Source organism: Clupea harengus, chromosome 10 (assembly GCF_900700415.2).
Source record: "Clupea harengus chromosome 10, Ch_v2.0.2, whole genome shotgun sequence".
In the NCBI taxonomy this organism is placed as follows: Eukaryota; Metazoa; Chordata; class Actinopteri; order Clupeiformes; family Clupeidae; genus Clupea; species Clupea harengus.
In genome coordinates, this window is record NC_045161.1 from 22999175 (window position 1) to 23018588 (window position 19414).

General features: G+C 47.4%; 1 protein-coding gene across 2 annotated transcripts in view; it reads left to right on the forward strand.

Annotated features, from left to right (window-relative positions):
* Positions 1 to 6761: 6761 nt before the first annotated feature.
* Positions 6762 to 19414, forward strand: part of polrmt (polymerase (RNA) mitochondrial (DNA directed)) — a 47850-nt gene continuing 35197 nt past the window's right edge. Inside the window, exons 1-8 of one of the 2 annotated variants that reach the window (XM_031574435.1) lie at positions 6762 to 6981; positions 7367 to 7462; positions 7749 to 8464; positions 8600 to 8733; positions 12719 to 12905; positions 17588 to 17737; positions 18728 to 18895; positions 19158 to 19328. In XM_031574435.1, coding sequence (XP_031430295.1) covers positions 6840 to 6981; positions 7367 to 7462; positions 7749 to 8464; positions 8600 to 8733; positions 12719 to 12905; positions 17588 to 17737; positions 18728 to 18895; positions 19158 to 19328 — 1764 coding nt within the window. In that variant the 5' untranslated portion in view covers positions 6762 to 6839. Of the gene's footprint in view, positions 6982 to 7366; positions 7463 to 7748; positions 8465 to 8599; positions 8734 to 12718; positions 12906 to 17587; positions 17738 to 18727; positions 18896 to 19157; positions 19329 to 19414 lie in introns of those variants that run through there. The other variant, XM_031574436.2, reaches the window with a different exon arrangement.

Here is a 19414-nt window from a genome sequence, read left to right on the forward strand (position 1 = left end):
CGTGTGTGTGGTGTGTGTGGTGTGTGTGTCTCTGTGTGTGTGCGTGTGTGTGTGTGTGTGTGTGTGTGTGTGTGTGTGTGTGTGAGAGTGGGGAGTGTGTCTCTGAGAGGCAGAGACAGACAGAGTGAGTGAGAGAGAGAGAGAGAGAGAGAGAGAACAGGAGGGAGTGCTCTGAGACACACAGAGAGAGAGGGAGAGGGAGAGGGAGAGAGGGAACAGAGAAGAGGGCAGGAGCCGGTTGAGAGAGCGCGTCTGCCTGAGTCTTGCTGTAGAGCAGTAAATGAGTGTCCACGCTCCTGTGCAGTTCCCTCCTAGTAGTGCTGGGGTGGCTCGAGTGAGTCTGTCTGGCATTTTATCCTGGGCAGGACTCGTCGCTGGAGAGCAGAAGGGTGGGGCCAAGGTTATTGCAAATGACTTTCATGCAAAAAAAAAGGTGATTAAAATGCGGTTTGTCTGTGTCATTTTAATCACCCATAACCCTCACTTTTACTTTAACTTTCACTACAACTAGATGCTAACAATGGGATTGAATAGAATTTGTGCAGTTTTATTGACATATGAACTCTATAACTATAAAACAGCAATGCACACTTCGTTTGAAACGGTGGCTGACACAGTGCACAGTTCATAGTGCACAGATTGTTGGGTGTGCCTTGGAATAAGTTGGATATGATAATGAAATATTGATAGATGAAGATTACATGTTATGTGAATTTCTGCTCTCCAAAGTGAAACGAGATGAAATATTCATCATCGTCATCATCTGTTGGTGTGTGTTGGTGTGTGTTAGGAGTGTCCTGCCCTGCGAGCCTCTGTCAGCACAGCACTTTGAAACATGTTTTTTAGGCGATGTTAGTGTGTGTGTGTGTGTGTGTGTGTGTGTGTGTGTGTGTGTGTGTGTGAGAGAGTACTGAGCACGTTTAAAAGATCCTGGTTTCAATGATGTGTTCAGCCCAGGGGCAGAAGTGTCCATGGGTGGAGGTGTGTTTGAGCCCTGTTTGTGTGCCCTAAGAGGATGACTCCACACTCCCTCTCCCTCCCTCTTTCCTTCTCCCTCACTCTCTCTCTCCCTCTTTCCTTCTCCCTCACTCTCTCTCTCTGTCTTTCCCTTACTTGTACTCTCTTCTCTCCTTTCTTTATATCTTTCTTTCTCTTTCCCTCATTATCTCTTTCACTCCCTCCCCTTCCTCCCCCTCCCTCTCCATCCCTCCACCTCTCCCTCCCTCTCTCTCTCTCTCTCCCTCCCTCCCTCCCTACCTCCCCATAAAAGCTAACAGACACTGGTCTGCTTCTTTCTCCTGCACCCCCCCCCCAGCTATTCCTGTCTACCTGCGTGCGCTGGCCACTGGATTTCCTGGTCCTTCCTCATCAAAGCCTCTCTCACCCTTCATCTGCACGGCCATCATAAAAGTCACAGTCCTTCACCCCCAGTTAAACCTCGCCACAGCGTCGCTCCACTTCCAGGCGCACTTTACGCCTCCCTCCCTCCCTCCCTCCATCCCCACACGCCCCCTCTTCCTCTGGGTACGCACAGAAAGCAGTGCTGAGAGAGAAACATTCGCCGCTACGCCAGTCTGCGCATTGGAGTAGCATTCTGACACGGGCCTTTGGGAAAGAGAGAGTAAAGAGAAAGAAAGAGGTAGAGAGAGAGAGAGAGTAGATATGTTTTATGTTACCATTGTATAAATGGGTTTTCCCCCCTCTACCGAAAAAAAAATGTAAATACTTCCCGGGACAGCTGAGTGTTCACAGACTGCCAGTGTAATTGTTTTAGGGTGCTCCAGTTCTTTGGATGGGAGCAGTAATGGAAAACAATATCCTTCAATGTCCTCAAAGAGATATAAGACTTTTTGGGCCACAGCTGTCTTTTGTTTACGAGTGCCAGGAGATGTGTGAAACCAAATACAAATATGCAATTAAAATTTTAATTGGACGAGATGAAACATCTATTCTAACACTTAGCCACATAATTGGGGAGCATTATGTGGCCCCGTGACGGAACACAGTGAATGCTTGAAGGTTCAAATAAACTGGGCCACGGACACTTTTGAAAAGACCTGAATACATCGTCCCTCCCCTGTACGCGATGCAGCGCTCTAATTGGTTTGATAATAGTGCGGGTTTCTCTTTGTGCGTTTGGTCAGTGACTACGGCTCGCTGTTTTCCTACATGTAAATGGACCCCTTTCATGGGACTCTGGGCCTGCACAGAGGGTATCTGGTGCCCCTCGAGCCTTACTCTCACAGGGCCCTCCCTCGGAAGTTCTAGTTTTACTTCCTCCAAAATTGAGCATAATTAAAATCATACAATCGTTTCGGACGGGGCGCCAGAGCGACTGTTTCAAAGACGCTCTGGCCGGAGGGTCAAGAACAAAGTGCTGTCCCCTCAGCTGAATGTCAGATGTGGCTGCAGATTTGCCGAATGCTCCTTCGAATGCCAACATGAGGTCACTGCATGTGGCTCGGCTATGGCTACAGTGACAGTCTCAATTTTATCACATGGGCGGACTTTTGAAAACCTCGTCTGCCTGACAGGATGGCATTTTCAGCGAAAAGCACAGCACTGACCGGAGGATATTTTGCATTGCGCTATTACAAGTGCAAACAGAATGTTTTTTTCCATCATGCAGACATCACACAACGTGTTAAACACCAAACGTTGTAACTAGCACAAGGTGAATTCTAAAACCAGTAGTTCATAGGGGGCCCTTCTGGTATTTAACAACAGAACTCTATCCCCACACAAGCACACACACACACACACACACACAGACACACACACTCTCTCTCTCTCACACACACACACACACACACACACACACACACACACACACACACACACAGAGACACACACACTCTCACACACACACACACACACACACACACACACACACACACAGACACACACACAAAAAGAACTCGCTTGTTGGGAGTCTTAACACCCTTCAATGGCTCCCTCCCTCAGCCTCCGTGGGGCTTTGAGTCCGCTCCCACGTTGATACCCTCCATCTGGGTGCGCCCCAGCACTGGGAAATCTGCACGGCCAGGCAGGAGAGGAGGATGTTCACAAGCGAAGGAACCTAATCTTTCCCAGCAGGGATCCAAGCGGCTCTGTAAGTGTATGAATGGAGATAATATCTCTGTAATGAAGCCCGTTTTGTACCATCAAAGTCTTCAAAAGGGCCTGAAACTCGACCTCCCTCTTAGCACTGACAAACCTTCTGTGATAGCTTCTATTATTAATTGTTTTCCCTCTCTTGCTAACTCTCTAACTCACTCCCAATTTCCCCTCCCCATTGGTCTTTCCTGTCTGGTGATACTTATGTTGTACATGTAGGTCTTTTCTTTAGCCTAATTATTCTAGCTACTTTTAAATCAAATAAAAAAAATACATGTAAACACAAACAATTTTATATAATGTATTTCTATAAATCAATAAATAAGAGATGAATGAATACATACATACACATACATACATACACATACATACATGTGTACAAAAATCAGTGTGTGTCTTTCCTATACACTGTGATTATGCAACAGTCTGTTTAACTCTTCGTGTAAGTGGCACAGTTTGTGCCAGTTCCTTCTAGTGCAGGTGCTGCTGGTATCTCTGTGCCCTGGTCTGTGTAAACATCCGTTTCTAATTTAGGACCCGGCCACCACTGGCACACTTGTGGCCTAGACGAGCATGAGGACGAGCACGAGGCATTTGCATGTCCTCGTTGCGTGACCATTGTCCTTTGTGGGCAGCTGAGGTGATAAGTGGAGCATCCGTTTGATAAGAATTCCCCATATCTGCTCGTCCTCTGCACACGACGAACACAGATTTCAGAGCGGTGCAGTGGACTGGCCATGCCGACTTAAAAAGAAAAAAAGAATTGCGAGACGTTGACAGGGGTGATAAATCATCCGGATGTAATACACCAACCAGACAGCTAACATCAATCACACAGATCTGAGATAATCTGTCCAGTGATAAATCGGGACCAGATCAAACTTTCAGATGTGGTTTGCAGCCACTGTGCATGATCAAGAACCCATCAAGGATGTCTGTGAACCAAGCAACCACCACAGCGCCACACTGAAACTCACATCTAATCCTGTATTAAGAGGAGCACCACTGGTGGGGGAGTGCTGTATCCACCCCTGTGCCTGTCTTCAGGGTGAGGATTAGGGCTCGCAGGTGTCCCGCACCTCTGCACTGTTGTGTGCTCTAGCAGAGAGATGCTGGTGTACTGTGATGGACAATGAATAGAAAGACCCCCCCCCCCTGGCTGTCAGGTGTTAACATAAAATGACCTTTGCAACCAGCAGTAACTGAATCTCATTTGGGATAATCTCATATGGATGTAACCCAAACGGTGCAGATTTCTGGATTCGGATTTCTGAGGGCAATATCTTCAGCTATGATAATACACTGAGTAATGTAACTTGTAGTATTGTCTGAATTTTTTTTTTATCTAGCTCTTCCTGTTAATTCAAAGTAGTAAGCATTTCTTGAGGTTTTTGCAAATTCTGTGAGAAAAGAAAAGACTTATGTTTATACATTGTAGTTCCATATCTAATTTCTTCATAGTATTTGATTGCATGGATAATTTCCTTGACAAAGGATATCAGTCTAACTATTATTACATTTTTTTGTTCCCTTTTTTAATAGTTTCAAAATGTTTTATGTTACGTAATTGTTAGGTAATGTTACATAGTATGAAGTTATTTCAATTGTTAGGGAAAATGTTGCAAAAGCAGGGAAATAAATGTGATGAACATTAACAAGAAAACCGTATTTTTCTCTGCATTGCAAATTAGCCAACCCTGAAGAATGCCTCTCACTCCCCATTCATTCCACTGAGGAGTGGCTGCACATGTTAAACCCATTTGCCAATGTGAGTGTTTCACAAACAAAACCCCCAGCCCAGGTGAATCCCCCCCCACCACCACAACACACACACACACACACCAAAAAAATGTGCCCATCTGTAAAACAAATAAGTGACCCCCACATAGGTGTGCACGCATCCCCCGGTGATCAAAGTGTGTGAGAATGGCAGTCTTGTCCTGGCCTGGCCATTATCAGCGGGGCTGAATAGCTGTCTTCTCCCCTTTTGTCGGCCTGCTCATTGACAGTCACTCACCCGGCAATGACTGTCACACCGCGGCGAAGAGGCTGCCGCCGACAGAGGCCAGCCACATCAAACAAGCCTGTCGAGGGGGCCCCCGGCTTGTGAACCGTGGCAACAAACACCTTCTGATCCTCACCTACATTGCCGCAAAGGACACCCCCGGGCGGCTCTGATCTCCATGCCACCCTTGAGCCGAGCCGAGTAGCAGGCTCGTCGCTCACTGCGGCCCCTCTCACACGCTGACCTTTTGGGTGGCACTTAAGTGTCAGCTCCTGGCAGCGGGGTTGATTCAGGGGGGGAGAGGGAAGCCGTGAACTCTCACGCATTGTTACAGATAACCAGGGTTCATACCGCAGGTTCAAGCTTTTCACTTTAACTCGGATTTGAGGAAAGATCATCTTTGCTAAGAAGGATTGAAGGTTGCTGGGTGTCGGGAATAGTTTTCTACACATATCATGGGCAAATTAATGTAGAGGTTTTTACATTTCTTGAAATAACTGGGTATACATTTGTACATTAAAGAGGCAACTTAAATGCAACTACAGCTAAAACTGAATTAACAGCACACATAATAGATATTATGCCACTTAGTGCTTGTGGTATTGAAAGTCACAATTAAAGTCATAGAAGTTGCAAAAACACCCAAACCTAATGTCAAATGTTTCAAAGGTTCACCATCACTGTATTAAAAGTATTATATAAGTGTTAATGTACTGTAATGTTACAATCACTTATATCACATAGGTATGGCAAGGGCATCTGAAGGGAGGGAATGCATTTATGCATAGGTCATTTGTTCCTTATGCAGGGAGCTGACAATGACACCAGGCCTTAAAGGCGCAGTCCGTGATTCTAATCCAATACACTTCTTCTAGTCTTCTAGCTGTCTGCTTCCAGACAATCAACCTGTTGCTTCAGGAACACAGAAGAGAGGGGTCTAATTTGATCAGCTGTTTTGTCAACAATTAACAACCTTTTACCAAAATTACAGACAGCCTTTAATACATGTGTCATCTCTAATGGCCCACCATCGCTGTGTCAATTTGTAAACCTGCATATAGCTGTTGTAGTTTGGAAATGGAGGATAGACTGTTAAGTCTAATGGAATGGTCATTCATCTGAGTTGCAGTCCGTGTTGTGTCATTTTCATGTTGTGGGTTAGGCTGATGTTGATTTCTTGTGAAGAACCATTCAAATTTCAGGAGTCTGCAGTACTTTCAGATGGCTAGAAAGGCAATTGGCTGCTATTTGATTGTTCTAAAGGAGAAATACTACCATCTAGCGGAATTGTAAAACATTACCCCGATTGTAAGGCCTCGAACCTCTAATTCTAAATCCGAGTTTTCAATTGTTTAGAAATTGATTGAAAATCAGCTCAGATATATTTGTCCAAAAAAAAAGATGTTAGTACAACATAATGTGTCAACCGTTGAAATCTCGAGACTTATTAGCAAGTGGAGAAGGGACAAAATAAGTGCCCATAACCAGTTCATGCATAATTACATGTGATTATGTATTACCTGTCTGTGTATATGTGTTACATGTTTTTTTAACTGTCTATGAAAAAACAAAACCTCATTGCTCTGTTCGAGTTTTCTGTGTTTGTTTAATCGAGCCTACAATATATCGGTGTATTGGTGTGCGAGTTGTCTTGTCTGAAACAAAATGGCGGCCTTCTGCAAGGGATAATGCGGTTGCTGAAAAGTCTCATGTCAACATGTCACTCTTGAGACTTAGTGCCTTTTCAAAGTGTCTAACGAGCGGCTTGGTTGTTGATCAAACTGCTCGCCATGTGTTCAATGCCAACCACTGCCGGTCCTGTCTCCGTATTCGGAATAACTTTGAAAAACGACTAACAGGTAAGTTTACGAGTACCTTTACCCCATGTCTTAAGGTTAAATCTAGTGCAAAGTCTTATGTGTCTTCTGTTTTAAACCATCTTTGTCTGTCTATGGATAATGGAGAACAATAAGACAAAACGACTTTCGTTAAACGCCTATGTCTTTTCGTTTGTTGAAGTGTTCACAAAAAGAGGCTGGAACCTTCTCGACCTGCATGCATGTGAGAGGGGTTTGTGTGGCAGTGACCATGGTTGTAACATTGATGTTAACGCTATATCAGGATGAAATCTATATAACGTACCTGTGGTCTACATGGCAGTGTCTGGCCTTAGGTTAATGACCGTCTTGTTCTTCCGAGGTGTTTTTAATCGCGGAATATCAATGGTTTTCTTAATCTCGGCAGACACCACTTGGGTTTGCCAACGGCGGTATTCTGTTCTAATCCCAAAGAAAGAAGAGCGGAAGACTCGTTTGAGGCATCAATTTCAGCTTCTGGATGGTAAGATGTGTTTTGCTGGTGCACGTAAACTACCTCAGTGTTTCTAAGGAATTGGAGATGAATCGCACTGAAAAGTAATACCATCACCATCACGATGCAACTGCTGTTATCACTTTAATTTTTTCTGAAGACATGAGCTTTGACTGTCCTACAGGGCAAGATTGTGTGTGTGTGTGTGCACATATGCTGAGCGGGTGCTCTTTTGGCTAATACAGTGCTCTTTGACGTGTGTGTGTGTGTGTGTGTGTGCGTGCGCACATTTAAATAATGTCTTATTCTCCCATAGTGCTTGAAGCAAGGATTCAACAGCTACAGTCTGATGTCGTTTTAGATGTCAAACACTCAAATGTGCAATTTGTCAAACTACCACAGACTGGAAAAGGCAAAGCCTCCTCCCCTAAAGGTCAAAAGAATGTATGTGGAGAAAGGGGTGAGATGCCTAAGGCAAGCCAGCCCAGGAGCTCGGGGTCAGGAGACCCATCGTCACCGAAAGCACACAACAATCGCTGGACGGAGAAGTTAAAAATTGAGAAGTATGGCAAGATAAGAAAACAAGCACGGCTTCAGCAGAAGCTCCAGGACAAGAACGTGAAGGAGAGCAAAGGCTCATTAAAAAAGACAGTCTCGACCGCCAAAAAGAGCAAGGCCACATTAATACAAGAACAGGCCAAAGCGCATCTCTCACAGCAGAAGACCCCTACACCTGCTGTGTCTGCCCAGGAGACGCACTCGAGGGAGGCTGAGCTAGCCGAAGTGGAGGAGCTGGACCAGCAGGTGAACCAGTGGGTCTCTACCAATGCAGAGAAACTTCTGGAAGACAAGGAGGGGAACGGCTATGAGGACGCGCAGCTCAGCGTGCGCTGCTTCTTGGAGGCGTGCGTGTTCGTCGGCGACATAGACCACGCTCAGCGCTGCCTGAACAGCCATCACCGCAACATCACCAAACGCAAGCTGCTGTCCATGAGTGCCTACAACATCATGCTGAGGGCATGGGCCAAAAGAGTGAGTCCCATCTGCACTCGCAACTTTTCACCGTTTCACCTTTTCACTGTTTCACCTTTTCACTTATAATGAACTAACTGATTGGCAGATGGTCGTGGTGTCTAATGGCTTTTCTCTTTTCTGTGCCAACTGAAGGGATCTCTTAGCCAGATCCGTCGCTTGTTTGCCCTGATAGAGGAGGCTGGTCTGAAGCCAAATCTCAGCTCCTACTCGGCTGCTCTGGAGTGCATGGCCCGCCACCCTGACACTTCTTCACAGGTCATTGACAGGTGAGACGGCGTATAACAAACAGGTTAGCAGATACTCACTGCATGGACCATAGCTGCACTGCTATTCCCTATTCCCATAGCCGTTGCACAACTACACACTATTTGTTCATTTCTTTTTATCTCCTTTATTTCTACAGAATATACAGAAATTGGTAGCTGGCCTATCCAGAATGCATAGTAAACCACTGCCTTCTTTGTTGCGGTAGCAGACTGTGTTGCGGTAGTAGACTCGGTTGTGGTAAGAGAGTTGGGATTGTAGCACTGGCTCATACAATTTTTACCACTGATGTCCATTTGCCTTTATTGATTTTCGTCATCTCATCATACAAATGCAGAGGTCATACAGAGGACATGTGGCAAGAACCTGCATCTGTGATATGATTCTAGTTCCAGGGAGGTGATCTGTATGCACTAAAAGAGCTCAAGGGAGGTAATCTGCACTAAAAGAGCTCAAGGGAGGTGATCTGCATGCACTAAAAGAGCTCAAGGGAGGTGATCTGCATGCACTAAAAGGGCTCAAGGGAGGTGATCTGCATGCACTAAAAGAGCTCAAGGGAGGTGATCTGTATGTACTAAAAGGGCTCAAGGCATGGCAGGGCAGCTCTATTGTTTCACTGGAATTCTGTGGAACTCAAAGTGACTTCCTAATTTAATATTTTATACCGTTACCTAGACACCCAGATACCCAGATAACTGTGAGCAAATGAATTGCTGAATGGCTTCTTGTTTTCCTCCTAAGTAAAAAATTACTTGGTGGACCATTAATGTATGTTTTATGTACACCATAGATCTGTACACCATAGATTCTTACTGCTTGGCGAAGTGTTCAGAGTTGTGAACAGCAGTATGATTTGGTGTAAAACCAGCTTCACTATACACTCCTGAGAGATGAAAGTGTGGCTTTCCAAAATGTATGTGACTTTATATGGTCTTTTGTGCAGCTGAAAACCGGCAGGCCATATGCCTTGACACACCTTGATGCGCTTGAGGGAATATGAAATTGGTCTCGCTAAATGAAGCTGCTCAAGGATATTAAGGCTTTTCCTCACCTCTGAAAGCTAGCCTGTTTACTTTACCCAGATGAGCTGTTTCTTGCTGTGCCTCTTATTAGACGTGAGGTGATGTCCTCTGGGACATTTGGGAGTTGTCCTTGTTCATGCCTGTGAGGATGTTTCAGGGCAGGAGATGTTACGATGCGGTCTATGGAAGGATGGATTCTAGTTGTCATTGCAACATCCAGTACATCCACACATATTTAAAAAAGAAAAGGTGTTTCAACTGAAAACCAGATTACAGTGACTTTTTTTCAGTTCAGATACCGTCTATCCTTGAATACCTGTCTTGTGCATAAACGTGTCCTCTGCTTTTGTTGGTTTTACACTAATGTTGCTGACAAGTGATGCAGGCTTAGGTGATATATATAGAAATATATGCATAAAAGTTGTATATTTACTGAAACAATCAGAAACTAATGTTAAACTGCATCCAGTCTTTCAGTAACAACTTGCTGATGTAGGTAGGTGAATGCGAGTTGACCACTAGGGCGCACTATTGAGTCAGAGTGGCCCCCCAAATGTAGATCTTTCCCTGCAGCATGTGTGTCATGCTGTGTTGGCTTGTTTTGTAGACAATGCAGTTAAAAAAAGGCTTTGAAGATGTTTAATGAGGTAGAAGCCTAAATTATTTGATGACGTTCTGGATGCACTGTTTTAATGTGACGCATGGTTTCGTCGATGTGAAGATGAATGTTCACAAAATGTGTTTGACAACATTGGGTTACATTCAGCCAGAATTTTAAGTGGAAAAAAAACAAACAATTTATTTCAATCTGTAAAATCCATATGATACGAAATTCAGTTATTTTGGAATTTACATTCTGTCAGCTTCAAACATGTCAGCAACCACCCGTGTTCCCATAAACATTTCCATACGCTGAGCTGAGTCCGGCAAGACATGCTATTAGGAGATTATTAGGAGGTCGACCATAGAGACACAGATGAAAGCTGCACCCTGCCCAGTGTGTCGTCTTCCTGCCAAACGAACGCAAGTGTCAGTGCTAAGTAGTCCAATGACAAGTAGGGTGGCCAGCCAATCAATTGGCGTAAGATGATATGAGTGACACTGTTGTCCTGAACCTGAGCTCTACTGTGTCCTCAAGAGCGTGGCAGGGTGTTTGAGTCTGACCCCGACCCACTGTTCATCCTCTGCCTCTGCTTTACCTTTCACCCAGGCCTCTAAGGCCGCCTGCCATGACGTTCATGACTGCAACCACTAGGGTCAACCACTGCCGTTAGCACCATTCCCAATATAGAGGTTGTCCTCTCTCTCTCCCCCTCTCTCTCTCTCCCCCTCCCCCTCTCTCTCTCTCCCCCTCCCCCTCTCTCTCTGTCCCCCCCTCCCCCTCTCTCTGGCTCAGTCATAATGTCTGTCTCTTGTATACCCATAATCTATGCAGTTGGTAGACTCTCTCTGATGTTATCTGACCACTGGAGGCAGGGCCAAGCAAAGTCTTGATTCAGCAAGTCAATACTGGGTTCTGCCACACCAAATACCCCAGAGTCAATACTGGGTCAATGCCACACCAAATACCCCAGAGCTTCACAGGTCATGGATTCTGCCACACCAAATACCCCAGAGCTTCACAGGTCATGGAGTTTGATCTGTGTCTTGTGATCAAATAACATAAGTGAATTCAGAGCAGCAAAAATGACTCAATTTTCGACCTGGGGCTCTAACTTTTGACATTTTTAACACAAAACATATTAAGTGGACAGCACAGATGCATTAATAAAAAAGACAAATGTAACTGTTTCCCCCCCCATGAAAACCATGACATGAGTCATGAGGCTCTAGGTGATTTGGCGTGGAATGACCTGACTTAAAAAGCACCAGCACCAGTGGATGGCAGCTTATTCATTGCAGAAGCATTTTAAGCATATGCCTATTTACCCAGCTAGGAGGCACTCAGGGGAACAAAGACATAGGAAAGCCATTTTCTGTCCGATTGGCTCCGGGGAGTATAAATAGAGCTGTTAATTGTATTTGCGTCAGCAGGGCGTGTTGGTATTGGTACACGGCTGACTTTAGAGAGCAGTTATGGGAGAGTTATTTAATCATAGTCTTGCGCAGAGGCTCGGAGGGCAGAGGGAGGGTTTAAGCTTGGGCTCAGCCTTCTCCCTGCACGCGGTGTGCTGCAGTTCCTATGGAAACCTATAGAGGGCAGCATGTCCACATGCAATCCGCCAGCCAGGAAACGCCTCACACACCCTGTTGCTTTGGAAACTGTCAAAGTCTGTTGTTCCCTGCATCAGATCTGACAAAGGGCATCCCATAGTCACCCAGTGCACGGGGAGAGCCGACCTAAACGTTACGTGTGTTTCATCTGGGTGTGTGCATCAGATGTGGCCTCCTAAATGAGACACACTTCTCCTTTGCTCTACAGCCAGTCCTCAGTATTATCTTACCCCACCTTCCTTTGTTCTGCATCTCTGCCAATGAGCCGAGGCTTGGCGCTCTCTGCCCACCCTCGCACTGCACCACGCCACGCCACGCCACGCCACACCACACCATCAGTATTCCACTCACTGCCGGCACACTCTGTTACCTCCCAGAGAGGAGTGGTCTGCGCGGCAGGGACTGGTGTTTGGCGTCGCTGGCGTCACCGGTTGGATTGATTAGAATAAACCTTCTGCTCTGTTACCACGACCATCTGCCCGTGGCTGACGTGCTCTCCCTAGAATGCCCCTAAAGTACCAAGTGTCACTGCAAAGTGTTGCTTGTCGATTTTCTTCTCAGACCTGATAATGAAAAAGCATCCCCACTCACCTGTATCCAAATAAAAAAAATACTGATTTAGACTCTAAGATAAAGATTGAAAATTAATTTAATGTAGAATGTCGAAATAATAGTAGTAAATGGTTTCAGTGGGATGTTTTGGAGTCACTCACAGCAGGATGTGCGTCCGTCTCCATCTCTCCCTCTGCAGGTGCCTGCAGCAGATAGAGGAGGACGGCCTCAGTGTGGACGACATCTTCAGGCAGACTGTCTTCCGGCAGGACGAGAGGGATATGGTGCTGAGGGCTGTCTGCACCGCCAGGCCCGACTACCAGCCCAGCGCCCTCTCAGACCAGGAGGTCTGCTCCTCGCCACTGGTCCAGGAGTTCTACAGAGAGGTACAGAGACCCATGTAGGCAGCCTTGGCTTATGTTTAGCATTATTATATCATCATTTTTTTGGTGCTTGGAACTTCAAAAGGGGTGCATTGCGTCTAGAAAATATGTATACACTTTGGTAGTTGGAGGGACAAAAAACAGGATGCACTGTCTCGAGATAAGACGAGTTATCTTTGTTTTGTTTGTTTGTCCTCCTCCAAATCCACTCGGCTTGCTTGGGAGGCTTCGGTGAGAGAATGATTAAGCCCGTGCATTGGTTTTCTGTCCCAGATAGACCAGCCTTGGAGCTGAGACAGCCACAGCTGAGACAGTTAGAGAGAGAGAGAGAGAGAGTGCGAGACAGGGCTTTTTACAAAAGCACTTTCCACCACTAGGGATACACTGTGTTCCAGCTCAAGGTGTAATGATGTTCCTAGCATCCTGGTCTGTACCCCCCCAACACCGCCCCTGTTTCCCCCAGTGATTCCTTGGAAGGGTTCCACGGAATATATTTATAGAAAGTACCACACATTTGGGAGCTTTTGTTTCAAACCAGCCAGGCCAGACAAATGTGCTCCCCCTCTCTGGCTCTGCGAAAACTATAGCTGAGGAGATGCATTTCTGGCCTGGAATCCCTGCTAGTTGCAAGAGCTGAGTTTATAACGATTATAGTGGCCTAAGTGTGGATTTGGACCTCCTAAACATGGGGCCTCGCCGTTCTTACTGATGTCTGCTTTCTTGGCACTGCAGGGCTTAAACTGGTCTCATGACCAGATTAGCCAGATAATCCTTCATAAGAGTTATTTGATGCCTCTGTGCTCCTGTCATGTCTGCCTTCCCCCGTAATGAGCTGTGGATGTGTGGTGTTTCATCGGGGAAAAGACTCTCACTTGGGTGAAAATGCACTGTTTACAGAGGGCTGCAAGTGAAAGCAGCCTTTTGGCTGAAACTCACACATTAAACAGAAATGCCTTCCCGCGCTAACCAGTGAAATGAAGCAAACAGGATAGAAAGACTGGAGGAGCCTGGCTGGGCGATGGCCTACTTTTCTTTTCATGCATTTCAGGTGGCAGCGCTGAATACCTATTAGCCTGGCGAGCCCACTGCTGTCCCCTTCCTGTGATAAGACCGCCCTGGCCCTGTGGGAGCTGGAGCTGAGGCTGGAGGTGGCAGGGCAGCGAGTGCCAGGTGTGCCAGGCTCCCAGGCAGAGTGTGGGGGATTAGGGCAGGGAGGAGCTGGCGTCCCAGCTGTCATCTCCAGGGCGCTGCTCATAGCTATGCTCTGCATGTACGCCACTCCCGCTGTTGCCCTTTAGTGCCCGGGGTCACGCCGACAGCTGACACGCTTTTACATATATGTACACCACATCCAAAACACACACACACACACATGACTACATACACACAAACACACAAACTCAGCTGCAGGCACTGCTATGTACACACCCTCAAACTCGTACAGTACACACACACACACACACACACACACACACACACACACACTTCATCCCCTTTCTTGGCAGCACGGAATGTTCTAGTAAGATGCGCAGTGCTGCTGTGTTTTATCAGTCTTGGAGGTTCGGGGACACAGTGGCAGGCCCACCACGACACCCTCCCACCACCCCCTCCTGAGTCTTATCCCTGGCCGGTGGCGTCCTGCAGAAGTTACTGCCCGGCTGATTTATCCCTCACCTAACCTTTCACTTGCTAGGGTCTCCAGCCCGTCCTGTTGTTTCTGTGGGTTACTAAAGTGTCCAACCCCCCCCCCCCCCCCCGCCCAATCAAACTCCAGTTCCCCCTTTTACAATGCGTCTGCTGATAATGTGCAGATGTTTTCACAGGCCTCCGAACGGCCCCCGCTCGGCAATAAACGCTGACACGCGAAGGCATGCCGAAAGGTATTAGCAAGGACTTTCGGACCACTTAGCAAGCTGTTTGTGTGATATACGCCATATTTACAACGCGCGCGCGCTCTGTGCCGCCCGCCGCCTGGCTCTTGGCCATCCCTTTAATGTGTGTCAGACCAAGAGCCGGCACACAACTGTAAAAAGCTCATTTCATTTTAATTGGGCACAGCCAAGCGGGTGGTACATAATTCAAGCATCCACCGGCAATTAATTGCGGAGCTGGATCAGTTGCGGTTAGTTGCGGCCATGCACACTGTGCTCCCATCAGTGTGTGTGTGTGTGTGTGTGTGAGGGGTATACTGTGCTCAGATCACTGTGTGTGTGGTGTGTGTGTGAGGGGTATACTGTGCTCAGATCAGTGTGTGTGTGTGAGTGAGGGGTATCCTGTGCTCAGATCAGTGTGTGTGTGTGAGGGGTATACTGTGCTCCCATCAGTGTGTGTGTGTGTGAGGGGTATACTGTGCTCTCATCAGTGTGTGTGTGTCTGTGTGTGTGAGGGGTATACTGTGCTCCCATCAGTGTGTGTGTGTGTGTGTGTGTGAGGGGTATACTGTGCTCTCATCAGTGTGTGTGTGTGTGAGTGTGAGGGGTATACTGTGCTCAGATCAGTGTGTGTGTGTGAGGGGTATACTGTGCTCCCATCAGTGTGTGTGTGTGTGTGTGTGTGTGTGTGTGTGTGTGTGTGTGTGAGAGGGGTATACTGTGCTCCCATCAGTGTGTGTGTGTGAGGGGTATACTGTGCTCAGATCCGTGTGTGTGTGTGTGAGTGAGGGGTATCCTGTGCTCAGATCAGTGTGTGTGTGTGTGTGTGTGAGGGGTATACTGTGCTCCCATCAGTGTGTGTGTGTGTGTGTGTGAGGGGTATACTGTGCTCCCATCAGTGTGTGTGTGTGAGGGGTATACTGTGCTCCCATCAGTGTGTGTGTGTGTGTGTGTGAGGGGTATACTGTGCTCCCATCAGTGTGTGTGTGTGAGGGGTATACTGTGCTCAGATCAGTGTGAGTGTGTGTGAGGGGTATACTGTGCTCAGATCAGTGTGTGTGTGTGTGTGTGTGTGTGTGTGTGTGTGAGGGGTATACTGTGCTCCCATCAGTGTGTGTATGTGACTGCTCAGATCAGTGTGTGTGTGTGTGAGGGGTATACTGTGCTCCCATCAGTGTGTGTGTGTGTGAGAGGGGTATACTGTGCTCAGATCAGTGTGTGTGTGTGTGTGTGAGGGGAATAATAAGATGGGTCTGTTCCTCTTTCTACTGCGGAGGACTTTGTTGAGAAGTTGGGAAAGAATAAACACACACACACACGCAAACACACACACACACACACACACACACACACACACACACAGAAAGAGAGAGAGATGGATGGATGGATGGATGGATAGATATTAAAGAATATATGACATATGGCATACAGTCCCAAATGTGTCGATTCCTAAACCTTATTATTATGGTGGCCTTTGCTTTAGTCAGGCCTGTATATTTACACACACACACACACACACACACAGCCTTTGCTTTAGTCAGGCCTGTATATTTGTTTTGCAGCAGCAGTGCAGTCTGTACAGCGCCTCAATGCAAGTTCATGAACCGATGGCTAAGTCCTTTGTTCTGCTGGTCGGCAGCATCTGAATAATATAAACTCCCAGCACGTCTTCACTCTGCTTGGTTTTGAAATACATATACAGCGTGGCCTATTTTTGTCTCCGTCAAGAGTGCAAATGAGCTGGTGAAATACGGTTGATTTGACGGAGGGGACCAATGTTGGAAAAAGTCCTTTTTTTTCTTCTTTTTTTTTCCCTCCAGCCTCGAGCAGTGCTGCACAGTGTCACTTGGTAATTAGCCATGGGCTCGCCTTATTTACAGAAGCTCAATGGGATGATTAAAGGCTTATAAGTCTCTCTCTCTCTCTCTCCATCCTCTCTCTCTCTCTATACACACGTTCTGTTTTCACAGGGAAGGCTGACCTGACCGAAGCATTGCTATTACAGCAAACTTGTTATTCCACACACACACACACATACACACACGGACACCAGCGTGCAGGCATGCGTGTGTTCATATGCAGACACACACACACACACACACACACACACACACGCACGCATGCAAATGCGTTCTTGATCATGAGCGCTGAGCCTAATCACATGGATATTAAGCTTGCCAACACCATGGAACAGGGAAATGTGATTACATGCAGTCATACAGTACAAGTGTGCATATGTTTATTTATGTTCAACAAATCATGTCGACTGATTGTTTTCCATTTGGTGGCTGTGCCCCGGTTAATTATGGCATTACGCTATAGCATAATGTCTGTCTGTCAGGAGAGTGGGAACCCGGACACATCCCCTCTCAAACCCATAAGGGCCACTTCTTATTAAAAATTAGCCGCCAGCAACTTTAGCCAACCGAACGTCGGAGAACTTCCTGACTTGACCTTCATCACGGCCTTCACAGCTTGCTGCCCCCTCCCCGCTCTGAGCACGTAGTAGAAGGATGGGAGACCGATGAAGGCACGTGACTGTAGGCCTGTGTGATATCATACCTATTTATTAGGTGTTTCGTCCACGTGACCTACCTAGGAATACTTGCATCAACTCACCATCACCAAATAGGGATCACCGTGGACCGAGACTGAGTGTGTGTGTGTGTGTGTGTGTGTGTGTGTGTGTGTGTGTGTGTGTGTGTGTGTGTGTGTGTGTGTGTGTGTGTGTGTGTGTGTGTGTGTGTGTGTGTGTGTGTGTGTGTGTGTGTGTGTGTGTGTGTGTGTGTGTGTGTGTGTGTGTGTGTGTTCCAGAGGGAGAAGACTCAGTACCCCAGGCTGGCCTTCGGCGTGGAGGACCTGAGGGAGCGCTTCAGCCAGCAGCTGGCTATGGAGGGATCCTCCATCATCACCATTGACTCAGTGGAGGCCCTCAAGCCTGTCACTCCACACATGATCAAGATGGTGCGTATGGAGACCGCTGACTCATACACAGACAGACCCACACGTAAACACACACACACACACACACACACACAGCTACCTAATATCATCAACACATCAGTCATATAAAGACTTAATGTAACGTATAAACGTAATAAAAGTGGACGTTTGGAGTTTAGAAATGTTCAAATATCACGGGTATCAGTGGCGATGTTGTGTCCGCTCTGGGCTCTGGGTTGGCATTTGCGGCTGCTGAGCGGGGTGATTGCCCCATCCCCGGTGGATGGGCAACATTTACAGCTCACTGTCTGGAATGGTAATGTATTCTAATGCGCCGCTCCCCACGGGCGGAACAGTCACCTCCAGATTGAGAGGCCCACCCTATCTGTGCTGTGGCATCTGTGTCTCGCCTCGCAGGGAATAAGGGACAAGGAAAACACTGCACCAACACACACACACACACGCCTACTCACACATGCACACACACGGATGGACAGACGGACGGACGCTCACACACACACACACACACACACACACACACACACACACGGATGTACGGACAGACGGACGCTCACACACACACACACACACACACATCTACTGTGGGAAATTGGACCCAGTAATCAGCAAAAGAGTGGTGCTTCCTCCTCTCACAATGCCAGAGGCTTTGCTGTGCTGTTTTGGCCAGTGGGGCAGGTTGCCAGAAGAAGTGTCTCCATCTGAGATGCTGAGCGGCGAGTCTGTGGTGGTGACTTTGCTGGTGACTGTGGTGGTGACTGTGCTGGTGACTGGTGACTGTGCTGGTGACTGTGGTGGTGACTGGTGACTGTGGTGGTGACTGGTGACTGTGCTGGTGACTGTGGTGGTGACTGGTGACTGTGCTGGTGACTGTGCTGGTGTCTGTGGTGGTGACTGTGCTGGTGACTGTGCTGGTGACTGTGGTGGTGACTGTGCTGGTGACTGTGCTGGTGACTGGTGACTGTGGTGGTGACTGTGGTGTTTGTGCTTCAGAGGGAGCTGTTGGCATCGCAGCGGGAGCGCTGGCAGAAGGTGCTCCTCCAGGCCTTCAAGGAGAGCAAGATAGTCATGGCCCACAGCAACCAGAAGAGCTGGAGGATCAGCCTCTACCCCTACCTCTGCATCCTGGACAACAAGGAGTACGTGGATGCCATGCTCCAGGTCAGTGCCTCCTCTTCAACCTCTGGATTTCATCCCAGAGCGTCGCTGCTAGCTGTTTTGACTTTGACTTTTAAGTTCAGGATACAGGGTTTTTAACCTCATAGACCCGGGTTTGAGGCCGGAGGGGGTGACTGCTCTCTCTCTCTCCTTTGCTATAAATGCGTCATAACAAAGTGTAACGGCTAGCTAGAAAATGAAAGCGTTAGGTAACTGCTAGCTGCTAACCGCTAATCGCTAACTCTCCCTGTCTTCCTTTCTTCAGTGTGTGACCAACATGCAACCCAGTGGGGAGTCCCTGCTGTACATCGCTAAGGAGCTGGGAAACCGAGTCCACAATAAGTTCTGCATCCGTCAGAAGGCCCACAGTCAGATGGCAGACAAGCTGGCTCAGATCTACAGTTCATACGCCGAGCTACTGGCCCAAGACACGCCGGTACGTCACCATGATACCCTGAGATACTCTCACGATCCTCGGCATACCCAAGATCCACTGCTTCTGTGTCTGGTAGTGGCCATGCA